The sequence below is a fragment of the Rhinolophus sinicus genome, chromosome 13, assembly GCF_057876585.1.
Source record: "Rhinolophus sinicus isolate RSI-liver-muscle chromosome 13, RSI-T2T, whole genome shotgun sequence".
Taxonomy (NCBI): domain Eukaryota; kingdom Metazoa; phylum Chordata; class Mammalia; order Chiroptera; family Rhinolophidae; genus Rhinolophus; species Rhinolophus sinicus.
In genome coordinates this window covers 9,889,504-9,906,968 of record NC_142513.1, presented here as the reverse complement: position 1 = coordinate 9,906,968, position 17,465 = coordinate 9,889,504, and the positions used below count along the sequence as shown (strand labels likewise).

At 47.2% G+C, this 17,465-nt stretch overlaps 1 protein-coding gene across 1 annotated transcript; it reads left to right on the top strand.

Moving 5' to 3' along the window:
• The first annotated feature begins 19 nt into the window (after positions 1–19).
• On the top strand, positions 20–16,963 carry DDX27 (DEAD-box helicase 27). The gene is made up of 21 exons (XM_019756167.3): positions 20–178; positions 1,996–2,142; positions 3,926–3,985; positions 4,137–4,308; positions 4,897–4,940; positions 5,064–5,150; positions 5,834–5,939; positions 6,452–6,625; positions 7,528–7,678; positions 9,826–9,925; positions 10,081–10,222; positions 11,071–11,224; positions 12,073–12,154; positions 12,271–12,448; positions 13,652–13,758; positions 13,961–14,051; positions 14,938–15,032; positions 15,132–15,255; positions 15,765–15,852; positions 16,444–16,518; positions 16,798–16,963. Exons 1-21 carry the CDS (start codon positions 86–88, stop codon positions 16,811–16,813), a joined length of 2,286 nt encoding a protein of 761 aa, XP_019611726.2. The 5' UTR covers positions 20–85; the 3' UTR covers positions 16,814–16,963.
• The last annotated feature ends 502 nt before the right edge of the window (positions 16,964–17,465 follow it).

The window sequence follows — 17,465 nt, the reverse complement described above, 5'->3', positions numbered from 1 at the left end:
CGGAAGTGACGTAGGGCAGTGACAACGAGAAGTAAGGGCTGGTCGGCGTGCCCCGCTGGTTTCCGGAAGTAACTGCTGCGACAGCATGCTTGAGGAGCTGGGTTTTATCGGGACCATAGGTGAAGATGATGAGGTGCCTTTGGAGCCCGAGTCTGACTCCGGAAATGAGGAGGAGGAGGTATGAGCCGATCGGGAGTGCGGGCGCACCTGCGGGCAGACAAGTTTCCTTGACCGCTCCTCTTCCCTGTGATTCCTCAGCATCCCCCAGCCAGGCTGGCATGTGCCCCAGAAGGGTCTCGCCGGGACCCCAAGATCTTCCTCAGTTTCCTCGCCACGAGCTTTTCCTCGTCTCCGCACGGTGCCCGTGCCATTCCGTGTTGCCTTGGTGAACTCTACCCAGTCACTGAACTGATACTTAATCCAGGCCCTGGGTCCTGGGTCCTGCTCAAGGAGCATCGTTATCCATTCGTTCATTATGCCAGTGTTTATTCAATACTTACACGTGCTACATCTAGTATTAAGCTTTTGGGACATGGCAATGAACAAGATGGGCAAGCACATCACTCTCCTGAAGCTTATGTTGGAGTGGTGGTGGGGGGAGGACCGACATTAAGCAGTATGGCGATTAAAAAGGGATCAATGTCACGAGAAAGGTGTTCGCCCTTCAAGATCCAGCCAGGGTGTTTTCCCCTCTGTGACCTCGTCTGCCCACCGACACCTCCAAACCTGCTCCATTTCAAGCCCGAAACTTTGGAGCCATCCTTGACAACAACGTCCTTCTTATTGCCCTCCAGTATTCCGAAAGCTAGCTTGGGAATCTCTCTCAAGCTTCTCCCCCTGTCTCCATCCTCACTGCTGCGCTCCTCATCCAGGCCAGGGCCATCTTGTGCCTGGATACCTCTAGTTCTAACATACCTGGTCTCCAGCTCTCACTTAGCAGCCAGAACGATCTTTTCCATTCTTGAATGGAATACTAGCATCAAATAAGGACTGATTCAAATATGGCAAATGGTAATGCAAAACTTCAAGTATGACGTACTATACAACTATCATCCATCGTTAAACGAAGTACCCGAGAAATGATAATCATTACTGATATTTATAATCATAAATAATCATTACTGATGAAGTTGAGGGTCAGAATCCTTATGAAGTTGTTTAAATCAAGTAAGCAAAAAAAAAAAAAAGGCCAAGATAGCACTTTTTAGTTCTTAGGATTAGTTTGTTTCAATTTATTCTCCTGAAGCCATAGTTCAGCCAGTCCTTTTTCTTTTCCAATTTCCAAATGTATGGTTTTTAAAGTTATCTTTTTTTTTTTTTTTAATTGGGGAAGGGGAACAGGATTTTATTGGGGAAGTGTGTACTTCCAGCACTTTTTTTTTTCCAAGTCAAGTTGTTGTCCTTTCAGTCTTAGTTGCAGGGGGCGCAGCCCACCGTCCCTTGCGGGAGTCTAACCGGCAACCTTGTGGTTGAGAGCCCACTGGCCCATGTGGGAGAGTTAGGAGCATGGAGCTCTAACCGTCTGAGCCACCGGGCCGGCCCCTAAAGTTATCTTTTTGTTATTTGTTTCCAACTTAATTGAATTGTGGTTAGAAAACAGAGTCAGTATAATACTGATTTTTTTTTCAAACTTACTGAAGATTTACTTAAAGGCCTACTATGTGATCAGTTTTTGCAACTATTCCATGTGTGCTCAGAAAGAATGCTTATTCTCTAATGGTAGGTGCAGTGCTCTCTATATATTCATTGGAATGTAGCTTACTGATTGTGCCGTTCAACTTTTCTACACACTTCCTCATTGTCTGCTCGATCTCATCCATTGTTGAGAAGAGTGTGTTAAAAGCTCCCATTTGTAGATTGGTCAGTTCCTTCTTGTCATCTGTCAATTTTTGCCTTGTAGATTCCTCTTCTTATTAGGTACCTTCGTTTTCTTCTTTCTTTTCTAGTGTTCTTTCATCTCAGTCCCATAGTCACCCTTCTTGTCTCTCTTCTCAGGGGCCCATTGTGCTGGGCAGAAAGCAGAAAGCCTTGCAGAAAACCCGCAGTGCCGATTTCAACCCTGACTTCATTTTCACTGAGAAGGAGGGGATGTATGACGGCAGCTGGGCCATGGCTGATGTCATGAGCCAGCTCAAGAAGAAGGTGAGACTGATAGTGATAAGCGTTTCCAGGCTTTGGGCTAATAAGGTTGGACAGTGGGTTTCGGGGTCTAACCGTGACCTCACCTGCCTTTCGTCATTGGCCTACCTTCAGCAGATAGTGGGACTCCTTTGGAAATATGTGGTGTAGTTTTGATGGGGTAGGAAGAACTGGTCACAAATAACCCATAGTCCCGGTTAAAACCAAACAAGAATGAAATGTTGCAAAATGGATTTATTGCGGACTTTAGTTACAAACACATTCATTGATCTACAGATGATATTGGAAAGTATCAGAAATATTTTTTCCTTCTTTAAAATGCCCATGACAGCTTTTCCTGGAGGAGGGGATGGTGAGCTCAGACTAACTTCAGTGCCTATAATAAAAGAGACCCTTCTTGATTTTGTAGACATTAAAAATGTGGGGGGGGGGAGTCTTCGAGGAAACCTGATAATACCTGTTCAATGGTTTAGGAATATCAAACGTAAATTGCTTGACTTAAAAACAAAAACAAAAAAGATGGGCATAGCTATATAAAAAACAGTCTGTTTTTTAGGTGTTTATTCCTTGTTTTGAATATTAGAAAGAAACGTTTGAAACAAAGAACAATCTAGCAGGTACCCTTGGTAGTCTAGACTCTGCCCCACAGATACTGTCATTCTCTGTCACTTGCCAGGTAATCTCATGTGACCTCATTGTTTAGGGTCCCTGGTTCCCACACAGCACAGCCAAAGCTGCCACACATGTCACTGTCATCTGCTTGTTTGCCAAGATCCCATGCTCTTTTTTGAATCTGGTTAACCAGCCAGAGGACACACGAAAGTTATTTTCTGTTTCATGCCTTTCAAAGACAGATACTGCCTGTTCAGAGCAGTTTAATCCAGACTCTGCTGGTACTTGTTCTGATTGAAATAAAAGTGTTATCTTTTCAAGGTCATCTTTAAGAGGATTCTTAAAAATGTATATATTCATATGGACCCAATGTAATGAAAGACTTAGTCTTATGAAGCTTGCAGTCCAGGAAGGTAGAAAATAGCAAGGCGAATAATTACAGTTACCTGTAGTTATGGTGAGTGCCATAGCAGTTCAGGGTGCTTTGAGGGTGCATAAAGGGAGCCTGCTGTTACTTACCCTTTCTAAAGTTTTAGCACTATCCAGCTTTACCTGAATTTGCTCGGATTTCAACATTTTTATTAATAGGCACAATTATGTTTGATTGGTAAGGGGAAGAGCTTTCCCAAGTAGTATTCAGATATAATGGGACATCTCTTGGTAATTGTATCATTCTAAATTGTAAACACCTTCCAAAATGTGGGTGTTCATATTGGTTTCAGGTAACTTAAAGTTTTTTGTTGTTGTTTTTTTCCCCACAAATAGACCACTTGTTTAATGTTTTGTTGGCCATGAATAATCTAAGGATTGATTAGTCAGTCCAAGGATAGACAACCTTTTTCTGTATAAATATCTGAGACCTGACCCTCAGAAAAATCTTGCTTTGTCTCCTTCCCATATGAATATTGTCTTTATCTCTTGATTTTTACTTTATTTTTTTATGAAGGCTAATTTCTTTATTTTGCCTTTGCTCAGGAGTTTCAGTAAAATTAACCTTATGAGGCTGTTTGCTATGAGGTTATCAGACACATAATTTAACTCAGCGAGGTCACAATCTCTTGGGTCTTGGGGGAAAGAAAAACCTCTTTTCATCTCACACCTTGTTACACTTTGTTCCCATCCCATTGCTCCATGTAATTTTGGGAGGTAATCATCTCTTTATTTTCACCTGCAGAGGGCAGCTACGACATTAGATGAGAAGATTGAGAAAGTTCGAAAGAAAAGGAAAACAGAGGTGAGAAAGAAAGCAGCTACTGCTCTTTGTAGTTAAGCCCACAGCTTTACTCTTGACACGACCCCGCCGTTTCTCTTCAAGCCTGAGTTGAAATGTGGCTGATACCGGCAGGCTTGTAGTCGCCTTGCTGTATTATAATGTTTTTTTCCAGCATAAAGAAGCCCAGCCTGGGAAGTCAGAGAAGGAGAAGGAAGCCAAGGAGGGGTCTGGACCGGAGGAGCAGGAAGACCCTGAAGGGAAAGATGAGGAAGAGGAAGGCTCAGAAGATGAAGAATCAGAGACCGACTTCTCGTCAGCCGATGAGAAAATCCTCACCAAAGCAGGTAGACGACACAGTGGCGCTGCCAGAAACTGCAACAGGAAATTGGAACGTGTCTGCCTTGACTTTGTAGGATGTGCTGTGCTCTGTTACACAGTTAAATTTACGATCTCCATGTTGAGCTCCTTTTAGCTTCTTTTTTTGAGGGTTTTTGTTAGGGTTGTACTTTGCAGGCAGAGTGTACTCTTTTCCTCATCTCCTGCCTCACACAGCTCCAGCACCTCTGTGACTCAAACTTATTTGGGGTGATAGGTCCCCCACAGCCCACCTCAGATGGGTCCAGCCGTGTAGTAGGTACTCCATAAATATTTCTTGAAGAAACGAGCTTGAAAGCATCATATTACAGCTTAGTTGTTGAGAACCTGGTTTCTGGAACCTGGCAGGTTTGCTTCCTGTCTGACCTTAGGTGGGTTACTTAGCTGCACTGCCACACAGTGACCTCACCCATGAAACGCTGCTAATGACAGTCGCTCCCTCACGGTGTTGTGTGGATTCAGTGAGGTATCCACGTTAAGCACTCAAGGCAGTGTCCGGCAGTTGTAAATGCTGAATCAGTACAAGCCCTGATTATCAGCTCGGTTTTTCTCCCTAGATACACTCAAAGTAAAGGAGCGGAAGAAGAAGAAGAAAGGACAGGTGAGCATGGGCGTGGAAGACGGTGCGCAACTGGTTTTTGCAACCTGAAAGGATTTCAAGGACATTTCATTTTCTGGGACCCTTTTTGCTGAATTATCATTGTCTTTTGATTTTCTGGCGTAGGCAGCAGGAGGATTTTTTGAAGATGCGTCTCAGTATGATGAAAACCTCTCATTTCAGGACATGAACCTTTCCCGTCCTCTTCTGAAGGTAGTGGCTTCTTTTGGCAACCGTGGGATTATTGCCGTCACCCCATAACTGGGCTCTTTGCCTTCCTAAATGCTGTTGTCCATACAGCTGCCAGACAATCCTCTGAAACAAAAAGTTCCGTCTTGGCCTATAAGGCCCTGCCCCTGCTGGGCCGCTCCCATGATGTCTCTTAGCATTCAGTCCGCTCTGGCCACACTGCCCTCCTCACTGGCCCTCAAACCGGTCGGGCATCTTCTTCCTCAGGGCCTTTGCATGTGCCGTTCTCCCTGCCTGGATGATTCTTCCAGAAATCTCACTTCAGTAGGGTTCTACTCAGTATCCCCTGCTCAATGAGACCTTCCCCGACAACCCTGCTGTAAATTGCACTCATTCCCTCCCCCCGCCCTCCCCAGCCACCTTGACCGCTGTAATTTTCTCCGTTGCACTTATTCCCACATAACATGTTTGTTTTTGGTCTGTTTTTCCTACCAGATTGTGAGATTCCCACAATCTGGTTTTTATTTCTCTTGTTTACTGCTCTATCCTCAGTGCCTAGAACAGTGTCTCACACACGATAGGCACAATAAATGTTTGTGGATTGAATAACTGGGAGGGACTAAGATAGTTACTACTTGTTTGGAAAGCTGCCTTGTTTCATGCTGCCACCCCGTCTCCCTCTGTCTAACCATTTCTTTTGTCTTCAGGCCATTACAGCGATGAACTTTAGGCAGCCCACCCCGATCCAGAAGGCGTGCATACCTGTGGGACTGTTGGGGAAGGACATCTGTGCCTGTGCAGCCACTGGGACAGGTGACTAGGACAGGGACTTGGGGAGGGGGAAGGCAGAAGGAGGATGTTCAACCTGGAACAGGCGCTAGGTTGACTTACCAGAAGGCTACTTTGCTACATATACAAGTATGATTTTTAATGCAGTAACACCAACTACTCTGTTTAGTAACACCCTTTTGAAAAAACTTACAATATATGTTTTTGTTTCTTTAAATACTCTTTTTAAACATAACGGTTGCATGGTATTTTATTACATGACTATTTCTACTACGTAATTAACTGCACTAATGTGCAATGTTGCAATAAACATCACTTTTATAAAATCTTTTACTCCTGTGATGGGGGCCTATCATGGCAGAGACAGGCGGTCGTGGTCACAGAGTCACCCTGATAGGATTAAATGAAGATGACCTTCACCGGACGCCCTGCAACTTGTGGCCCATGATTATTGTACATATTTCTGTGCTCAGGGAAAAACCTATACCTTGAAGGGACTGAAGCTCTTCTTGCTTTCTTCCTGCCCTTGCCTCCAGGTAAAACTGCTGCTTTTGCACTGCCCATCTTGGAGCGTCTGATCTACAAACCCCGCCAGGCTCCCGTAACCCGCGTGCTGGTGCTGGTTCCCACCCGAGAACTGGGCATCCAGGTACACTCCGTCACCAAGCAGCTGGCCCAGTTCTGCAACATCACTACCTGCTTGGCTGTGGGTGAGTGTCTGGCCGAGGGCTGCCAGCCCCTTGGGAGACTCATGCCGTGGTGGAGAATGGATGTGCCCCACTGTCTGAGGATGACGGGTGCCATGAAAGCCTTTATGGGATTGCATCCACTCAAAAAAACTGGACGGTGTGTTTTCATAGTAGCGAGTCGGGGAGAGGGGAAAGGGTTCGATGGAGACTTAACCAGTCTTGCAGAATGAAATTTCAAAATCATGAAAAAAAATTTTTCTTCATACTAAACCAATTTAGGGTATAATTTCTGCTTTGCATGAATCATGAATCACTTATTATTTGGGGCAGAATTTTTCTGATGATGTTATATGATAGTGTTATCTAACGTTCATTTTACCCTCCTTATGCAATGGGAAGTCAAAAGTGATGTGGAAATCGGTTTGGCACTGCTTCTCTCAATCCTTAGTTGCTTGAATCGTTCTATTCTGAAGTGCCTTTGTGTCATCATCTCTTTTTTTTAAAATTTTTTTTAGTTGGGGAATATTGTGCAACATTAGCTCCAAGTCAAGTTGTTGTCCTTCAGTCTAGTTGTGGAGGGTGCAGCTCAGCTCCAAGTCCAGTCGCCGTTTTCAATCTAGTTGCAGGGGGTGCAGCCCACCGTCCCATGCGGGAATCAAACCGGCAACCTTGTTGTTGAGAGCTCGCACTCTAACCAACTGAGCCATCCGGCCGCCCCTCTTTTTTGCTTTCTGCGTTTAACACAATCGTAATTAAATAATGTTTCTCCAGATATGTTGTAAAGTGCGTACAAGCAGGGCCTTTGTCAGTTTTACTCTCTGCTGTTTCCTCTGCATCTGGCATGAGACCTGACAGGTGGCAGGGCTCAGTAGGGACCGGTGAATGACTGAACCGGCTGCCTGGTCGGGACTTCATCTTTGCAGGTGGCCTGGATGTGAAGTCTCAGGAAGCAGCTCTTCGGGCCGCGCCTGATGTCCTCATCGCCACTCCGGGCCGACTCATTGATCACCTCCACAACTGCCCTTCCTTCCACCTGAGCAGCATTGAGGTGCTCATCCTGGATGAGGCTGACAGGTACACCTGAAACAGTGGGGCCCCTGGCCCAGACTGGAGCCTTCCACCCTGTATCGTGCTACGTGGCTCTCGTTGAGCTGCTCATATTTGGGCCTGTGTCTGTCCTTAGCCCAGATTATCCTGCTCTCTTTCTCTTCCTGTAATGTAATGGTTAAAAGGGAAGGTAGGTCAGATCCTGGCTCTGCCTCTTCCTGACAGGCTTGGAAACATCAGTTATACTCTCAATGCAAAGCCTTCTCTTGTTTGTAAGTGGAGGATAAGAATAATACCACCCTCAGGGTGTTGAGGTCTCACGGAGTAAGTTGAGTAAAGTGCCAGTGTAGTGAGGATCCCACAAAGAGCCTCTTACTGTGATGAGGGGATGACTCCCTCCCTCCCCCCTCCGCCCTTCCTTTCTCTCACATGTGTCCTGTCTGCTCACTTCTTCATGACTGAACAGAATGAAGTCTTGATGACCTGACCTGGACTAATGAAGGAGGTGGGGCAGGGGAAAGGGGCGCCCCAAAATACCAAAGCCTGTTCAGGTTTACTCCCAAATTGAAGCATCTCCAGACTGAACACCAAATTGAAGCATCTCCAGACTGAACAGGTCCTTAACCAAGCTTCTGATCCCGTCTGCTGCTCCCCTCTCTTCCCATCCCCGTGAACGGCAACTCCTTCCTTCCAGTTGTTCAGGCCAGAATTCTTAGCATCATTCTTATCTCCTCATTTTCACACCCCATAAGAGATCCATTGCTAAATCCTATCACACTCGTCCACTTTGGGGCTTCTGCATTTGTCATTCTCTCGGCTTGGAATGACATTCTTTACCTCCTCAGGTTTCTGCTCCAGTTGTCACTTATCTGAGGGGCCTTTGCTGGCCATTCTCTATAACAGTCCCTGCCTCCCTCCACCCCCTCCACCTCATCTTTCCCATCCTGTCTTATGTCCTCTGAGGTGCTACACCTCTCCGACCTCCTACATCGTTCGGTACCTGAATGCTGGTGTGGTGGTTGTGTCTCTCCTCTTCCCTAGAAGGTCATATTGGTGAAGGGCCGGCTTTGTGTTGCTTGCTGCCACATTCCAGCGCCCAGGGCCGTCTAGAATCTAGCAGGTGCTCAGTGAGTGTTGAATAACTGATCGACTGACTCTCCCAGAGTGAAGGAACCATTCTTGAGTCCTGAAAGAAGTAAAGGAGGTCATTCTAAGCCAAGGGAACATGATGTGATTTAGGTTTTAAAGGGGAAGGGAATTGTATTCTTGAAACGTGTCAGGATCTCAAAGGACCAGGAAAAGCTGTGGAAGTTCCAGATTAAGAAGACACAACAATTAAATGCTATACCTGAGACTCCACTGGAAGGAGAAATACTGTGAAGGACTGGGTCAGTTGAAAACAACGGGAGTCAAAGTAATCTCAGAGATGATTATTACCTACAAAGAATAAAGGCCCCTTTACCAGTGGAGAGAGCTGGCAGACCCCCCATTAACCAGCTCATCAAACTCCCATCAGTGACACTGGAACAAACTGATGGCGTGTGTCTCCTGGCGGAGTGAAAGCGAAGTGCATGCCTGCACGTTCTCCCAGCAGTGGTGACTTACTGAATTTAGTCACTGGGAAATCATTAGACAAATACAGAGCGTGAAAAAGGGTGAGGGGACTTTTCCAGATGAAGGGAGACTAAAGAGACATGACAACCAAATGCAAGCCAGGAATTTTGGTTCCTGGACTAGAAAAATAAAAAGACAGCTATAAAACGGTTATTTTGGGGACAGTCAGGAAAATTTGAATATGGACTGTATTTTAGATATTATTTAAACACTTAACATTCTTGGGTGTGATAAATGACATTGTGGTTACATAGGAGAAGGTCATTGTTTTTAAGGAATGTGTGCCGGAAGGGATAAGATGTCATGATGTTTGCAGCTAATTTGCAAATACGTAGTTCAGTTAAAAATAAGCACATGTGGCCAAATGATAATTCTTAGTGAATCTTGTAGACAGGGTAAAATGACAAATATTAATGCTAATAAAGTAAGTACGTAAATGAGCCTGAAACATAACGAATGACAACATGAAAATATTGCCTGTCGGGTGTTTTCTGCGCGTCGCTGCGACAGAAGCGAGCTCAGCCCATCTCGCCTGATTCCTTGCCTTCCCTGCTCCCCAGGATGCTGGACGAGTACTTTGAGGAGCAGATGCAGGAGATCATTCGCATGTGCTCCCAGCACCGCCAGACGATGCTCTTCTCGGCCACGATGACAGATGAGGTGGGCCGTGGGGATTCTCCTTGGCGGGGGGAATGGAGAAGGCAGCACCGTGGACCCCGGGCTGGGCGGGAGGGCATGGCCTGGGGTGAGCATGGGCTTGTCTCCCGCTCTGCGTGGTGCCAGGTGAGTGAGCACCCCGTCTTTGTGCCTGGCAGGTCAAAGATCTGGCTTCTGTCTCCTTGAAGAACCCCGTCCGGATATTTGTGAATAGCAACACGGATGTGGCCCCTTTCCTGCGGCAAGAGTTCATCCGAATTCGGCCAAATCGGGAAGGGGACCGGGAAGCCATCGTGGCAGGTGAAAACCCAGGGTAGGACTGGGCAGCGTGGGGTGCTTGACTCCCTTGGCCTCGTGGGTGCCACCCTGGCACCTTTCCACCCAGTCGCCCCTAACCCAGTGCATAGTGTTGCCATTCATCCACTTGTGCTATGAATCCTTCCTCCCTTTCTTTTATCATCTCACCTCCCTCCCACCATCCAGTCCTCTATGTCCAGCTGAACTCCCAACCACTTCCTCCCACCTGCCCCTCTGGCCCTTCGTCCAGGCCACTACCATCTGTTGCTTGGATTGTCACAGCAGCCTCTTACGTGGCCGTCCCGCTTCCACCCTTGTCCCTTGGTAATCCATTCTCCATGCTGCAGATCATTTAAAATGCTTGTTTACAAATGAGCATTTGTCCCTGCTGTTTCCTTATTTCAAGCCCTCTGGTTTCTTCCATTGCTTTGACTAAAATCCATGCTCCCTAGCGAACAAGTCCTGTAAGCCCCTCTGGGACTGGCTCCTGTCTGCCTGTTGCCTTTGCTCACGGCTCGCCAGCCACCTCACCTGCTTCCGCTTTCTCTAACCACCAAGCTTGGCCTGCATTTACCTTTGCTCTTTTCTCTGCCTGGAATCTTCCCTTAAATGTCCTCATGGATGAGCCTGTCTTGCATTCAGCCTGTGAGAGAGGCCAGCCCTGAAGCGACCTCCCCATCCTCCCTTCACTCTCTCGAGGCGTTTATCACCCTCAGGGATCAATCAGCCTGTCTCCACCTGAGGGCAGGAACCTCGCCTGTGTGCCTGGTGCTGGGCACAGCAGCACGTCGCAGGCAAGGAGGGCGACTGTCCTGGAGGTGGCTGCTGGCTCACTCTTCTCTCCCTGCCAGCTCTACTGACAAGAACCTTCACTGACCACGTGATGCTGTTCACGCAGACCAAGAAGCAGGCCCATCGCATGCACATCCTCCTGGGGCTCATGGGGCTGCAGGTGGGCGAGCTGCACGGCAACCTGTCACAGACGCAGCGGCTGGAGGCCCTCCGGTAAGGGGGACACTGGGCTCCCACCACACTCAGGCAGGTCAGAGAGGGCTCTCCTCATTCGAAAGACGGAAATACCACCCAGGGGTTGTGTTAGCGTAATAGCGGGGATCGCAGGTAGCGCAGTTCCCCACTTTAGACTTTGTGGTCTAACCACCGGAAGGTCACGTCTTAGATACATTCAGAACTCTGAGGTCATAGTCTCGTAGAAGATCATACTCACGCTGCAGGACTTGAGCGTGGGAGCTGCTGAGTGGGGCCACAGCAGGAAATGCTGACTGGGGAAGGCTGAGCACACATTCTGTTCTCCGCAGCTTTTCCAGCACAGTAGACAAACCTGGGTCTGATGGAACGAGATTCACAATCCGAGCTAGATGCCAGTGCTGGCCATTTTCTTTGCCAGGCCCTGTGCAGTGTGCTTTTCTGTGTGGCTCCTTGTTGCATTCTCACAGAACGGTGTCAGCCTGGCAGGCAGGGAGAAACCCTTCAGAATTCTCCACCTGTCCCTGTTCACTCACAGGCAGCTGAAAGTTGTTTTTTAAAGAAAGGCTGTTTTGAATGCTGAGACATTTGCATATGCTACTTCCTGCAGCCTAGCTCTGTAGTTCCCACAGGTGCACGTGTATAGGAATTACTCCTTTAAGGTGATACACAAAAACAACGTTTGCTCCACCGTGTCATTGTTTAAGGGGGAGTGTAAATGTCAATGGGCTGACATTTAGGGTCTGTCCCCACTATGACAGTACACTCTGCTGCTGCTGGACTTCAAATGGATTTGTGTTCTTTCTGCTGGCTCAGAGCATTATTGGGGTCAGGAATCTGAATGAACATCTCTTTGTGGCTATTTCCAGGCGCTTTAAGGATGAACAGATTGACATCCTCGTGGCCACCGATGTGGCAGCCCGTGGACTTGACATTGATGGGGTCAAAACGGTGAGCAGGCTCCATCTTCCTTGAATTTTTGGTGGGAGTCCCTTGGCCTCCTTGTATGTATCCCTGCTCTTCCCCCAACTCCCAGGTATAACTGATGCTCAACTTTGACCTTCCAGGTAATCAACTTCACGATGCCCAACACCATCAAACATTACGTCCACCGGGTGGGGCGAACGGCACGTGCCGGCCGGGCTGGGCGATCGGTCTCTCTGGTGGGAGAAGAGGAACGCAAGATGCTGAAGGAGATCGTGAAGGCCGCCAAGGCCCCTGTGAAGGCCCGGATACTGCCTCAAGGTGAGCAGGCACCACTGCACCAGGTCAGGGCGGTTCGGGTAGGTGGGCCAGGGTCCTCGATCAGACCCCGTGGGACGGGGCAGGGGCAGAGGGTAACAGGCGAGAGCAGGTGCCTTGCAGTTAGGAGCCAGCTTTGAACCCAGCTCTGCCACCTTGCTGAGGAGCTTGGGCAAGGCTCACCTCGCCTCTGGGTTTTAGTCTCTCTGTGTGTAAAGGAGAATAATGGTAGATTTGTGCCCCAGATGTCTCATTCATAGGTATTTTCCAACCTTTGGGAAGATAAAGCATCTTCTTGGGGCAAAATCCCCACTAATGCTCCCACCCAGCCCCCCGATTCTTGAGGGGCACAGGTTGGGGAGGAGGTCAGTGCTCATTCTTTTTTGATATCTTTCATTCTTTTTGTTCTTCTCATCTGAAGGAGTCATATAAAGCACATTGTTTTTGTTTAATTATTCTTTAAAATTAGAAAATAACACATATTCAGTGTTAGAAATTAGTAAATAAAATAAGAGCAAAAATATGTCAAGGAACTCACCGCTGTTGGTATTTAGGTACGTATCCTTTCTGACGTTTTTTCCATGTGCCTTTTTCTTTCCGTTTTCATTTAATTCATTCAGTCAGCAAGCAATTCTTGAAAACTACTGGGTGCCTGGTGCTATTTATTCTATGCTAGATATTGGGGATATAGCAGGACACAAAATACTCTGGTGGGAGACGACATAATAAATAAGCTCATAGAAGATGTGATCGGGAACTACAGAAGGAGAGGTGCCTGCTTTAGAAAAGCAGTGCAGGGAAGCCCTCTGAACAGATGGCATTTGCGCTGAGTCCTGGATGACAAGAATGAGGTGGCCATGAGCAGTCTGGGCACAGAGTGTGCGAAGCAGAGGAAAGGAGGGCAAAGCCTTGGAGGCAGAAACAAACTTGGTGTGCGAGTAAAAGGGAAGGAAGGCCAGAGGGCCCAGGGTACGGGGAGCAAGAGGGAGACTGAAGGTCAGAGAGGTGAGCAGGGGCCGTGCTTAGAATCGATTCTAAGAGCAACAGGAAACCTTTGGGGGTGAGGTGCGGGGAGGCTGCTAAGCTGAGAAGTCACACATGAAAAAACCCTCCATTTTCTATGTCACTAAATACATCTACATTATTTTCATCAACAGCACAGTATTCACCCTTACTTTAACATCTTTTTTGTTCTCTTCCCTCGAGATGTCATCCTCAAATTCCGGGACAGGATTGAGAAAATGGAGAAAGATGTGTATGCAGTTCTGCAGCTAGAGGCTGAGGAAAAAGAGATGCAGCAGTCGGAAGCCCAGGTGAGACGGTGGGGAGCGCTCTGGTTCCCAGCGCTGCCCAGTGAGCACACGGAGCCTTGCTGGTCCATCCCCTCCAAAATGCTGAGGCTGCCAAACAGAGCATCAGAGCCCCAGGCATGTGCAGGCCAGGGCTTCCTGCAGCTGCTACGTTGTATTATCAGATACAGGTGTCACGGCAGGCACCCTTTGGCTGTCTCCACAGATCAACACAGCAAAGCGGATCCTGGAGAAGGGGAAGGAAGAGCCTGAGAGGAGCTGGTTCCAGACCAAAGAAGAGAAGAAGAAGGAAAAAGGTATGTCGGGGAGAGTCTTCAGAAAGCTAAACGTAGAATTCATGGGACCCAGCAATCCCTCTCCTAGGTCTATACCCAGAAGAACTGAAAACGGGGACTCAGATGGATACTTGTACGCTAGTGTTCACTGAAGCGTTATTCACAATAGCCAAAGGGTGGAAGCAGCTCATGTCCCTCAACAGATGAACGGAGACATGAGATGTGTGTACACACGATGGAATATTCTTTAGCCATAATGAAGTTCTGGTGCGTGCTGCAAGGATGAACCGTGAAAACATGCTACGTGAAATAATCTAGACACAAAAGGGTGAATAATTATGATTCTGCTTATATGAGGTACCTAGACAGGCAAATTCATGGACACAGGAAGTAGAATAGAGATCACCAGGGGCTCGTGGAGGCAGTTATTACCTAATGGTTACAGAGCTGCAGTTTGGGCTGATGAAAAAGTTTTAGAGACAGATAACGGTAATGGTTGTACAATATTTTGAATGTAATTAATGCTGCTGAATTGTACACTTAATCATGGGTAAAATGGCAAGTTTTTGTTACATATTTTGCCACAATTTAAAAAAAGGTAGGTCAGGAAGAGATTTTTGTTCTGTTTTTATAACTATATTGTGGGAAGTAGTACAGGGACATGAGGGAACTAAATCCTCATCTTTCACCATAGGAGGTAGACAATGAATGTCTGAAGAGGGTTAATCAAGACATAGTGGAATAAGCAGGTTATTTAGTGAGATGGAGATGATCACCAGGAAAGGAAGTGATGGCTGCTTCTCATTGTAAGCCCTTATGTGCCAGTTTAAAATGTGTACTTCTTATTGTGTGTTCAGAAAAAGATATAAAATGGGACCCGTAATCTCATGCTCTTTTTTCATCCCAGTTGCTAAGGTTCTGCAGGAGTTTGACTTGGCCTTAAGAGGAAAGAAAAAAAGGAAGAAGTTTATGAAGGATGCCAAGAAAAAGGGGGAGATAACAGTGAGTGCCCTCTCCTTTGAAGCTGGGTCCCTGTCCAGTGAAATGGGTCAAGGCTGCCTGCCTGGCCTGTTTCATACTCATACGCCACCCTCTCCCTAGGCAGAGGAAAGGTCCCAGTTCGAAATCCTCAAGGCACAGATGTTTGCTGAGCGGCTGGCCAAGAGGAATCGCAGAGCCAAGCGGGCCCGAGCAATGCCTGAGGAGGAGCCAGCGAGAGGCCCTGGTAGGCGTACAGGGGACCCACAGGAGCTGGTAGGAAGGTTCTACCAGCTAGAAACCTATCTTTGTGGTCAGGGAGAAAATGCAGGGATGGTGATAAGGGCCCACGTGTTTTGAGTGACGAGTATGTACTAGTGTGTACAGCTATACCTTTATTGGCTCCAAGCGGTGAAGTGAGCCCGTGGTTAGTGGGAATAGCTAGGATTTGAAGCCAGGCCTTTCTGACTCTGGAGGAGCAGGTCAGGGTAGGATGAAGATAGTCGTTGGCCCATTGCACGTGTACGTGGTCCGTTTTCACTTTGGACTCTGCAATCATTCTTTGGAGTTGGTTCTTCAAACCTGGTGCTTCTGATCCCTTATCCCTTTTCTGCCAGGAGCGGATGTCTCACCTCCATGTCAATAAATCACCCGGCCACGCCTTCCACTGAACTTGGAACCATTACCCTCAGCTTAAGGGGATTTGGGAGCTAGGGCCGAAGAGGACTTATCTAACCCACTGTTTTCTGTACACAGCCAAAAAGCAAAAACAGGTGAAAAAATCAGTGTTTGATGAAGAACTCACCAACACGAGCAAGAAGGCCCTGAAGCAGTATCGAGCTGGGTAGGGTTTTAAGTCATCGTGGTGCTCTTGGTATTTTGATGAAAGCTGTGAATCCTCCCTCCTTCCCCGCTCCCAATTCTCATACACCTACAGCTTTATAATACATCATTTCAAGGGCTTTTGTCTGCCCACCCCCCACCAGCCCGTCTGTGAATCCCAGAGTGAGAACAGGGAGGTGTTGAGGCCCTCCTGCCTTGGAGGTGAAATGGTACATTTTTGGTTCAGATCTAGAGCTTTCCCTCAGCAGTGATAGAACCCCAAAGGATGCTGGTTTGCTGTTAGGAATGTGTTGTCCACCCCTATGCCCCACACTCCCCTAGGCCTGGGTTGGGGGAGGGACAAACTACGCTTCCCGAGTAGTTTCATTATATTCATGAGAAGGGAGGGCCTCTTCGTCTTGTTTTCCAGCTGGGCCCTGATTTCCACAAACCCATATTGTCAGGTGGAAACACAGGCCTGGTACCTCAGGACCTGAAAAGGATGCATCCGTTGATGCTGCTGCTTTGTGTGGGAGGTCAGTGGGGTGGGGGTGAGACATCACCCATTTTTCCAACAGCTTTGTTTCAGCATCTCATCTTCTCTCACACACAGCCCCTCCTTTGAAGAAAGGAAACAGTTAGGCTTGCCCCACCAGAGACGAGGAGGAAACTTTAAATCTAAATCCAGGTAATGTTGGCAGTTTGGGAGGGCCAGAGTTTATGACTGTTTGGGATTGGAGAAGAAAGCTTTCATGGGAAAGGAGCTCTTCCTTCCTCTTTCTGGTCATGCGGGTTGGTCTTTTACTGTGTTGATTTTTAAAAAAATTAAATTTATTGGGGTAACATTGGATAATAACATTATGTAATTTATTCTATAATACATTTTCTGTATATTGTATTGTGTGCTCACTGCCCAAAGTCTGTTCTTCCATCACCATATATTTGACCCCCCTCATTTTCTTAATAGGTACAAGAGGAAGTAGCCATGGTGGCCTCAAGAAGTTTGTGGGGTGGCCCTTAGATCGCCTCCTTGTGGGAAGTCATCCTGACTTGGTCATGTCTTCATTTGTAAAAAAATTCTTTAAAACTTTTAAGTCTGTGTCATTTGTACATTAAAAAAAAAAGTCAGCCTCCCTCATGCTAATTCGCTTTCACATAAAGAATATACTGAATGGAAGAAGTATTTTGGGGGGAGGGGGAAGAAACCAACCTAATGGTGTATTTTATTCCTGTCTCTTCCCTCAATAGCAGTCTGCCCCCCAGTCTGCCAGCTTGGCACTGCCACATTCCTTGGAACGCGTCTTTGTGCTTGTAGAGAAGCCGGATGTGAAGCGAGGAAATTCTTACTAGAAGTTCTCTTCCATTGGTACCGTAGACCTACAAGCTACCCTTTATTGAGCACCAGCTTTTGTGTACTGAGCACTGTCTCCCTCAGTTCACTACACTGAGGCAGGTACTTACCCCCACTATGCAGATAAAGCAGCAGAGGCTTGCAGAGATGGAGTGACTTTCCACTGTCAGTTGGGAATTCAGATTTTTGAAACCAGGGTCAACGTGAACATATACCCCAACTCTTTACCTATGGTGTGGAAGTGCTCCTAGAGATGGAAGCTTAAAGAGGACAGGCAGCCCCCG

Excerpts from the sequence above, each read along its gene's own strand:
- DDX27 (XM_019756167.3), top strand. The coding sequence starts at position 86 with ATGCTTGAGGAGCTGGGTTTTATCGGGACCATAGGTGAAGATGATGAG. Across the intron at positions 9,926-10,080 it reads CGGCCACGATGACAGATGAG|GTCAAAGATCTGGCTTCTGT; the intron begins GTGGGCCGTGGG and ends TGTGCCTGGCAG. Across the intron at positions 15,033-15,131 it reads AGAAAAAGGGGGAGATAACA|GCAGAGGAAAGGTCCCAGTT; the intron begins GTGAGTGCCCTC and ends CCCTCTCCCTAG.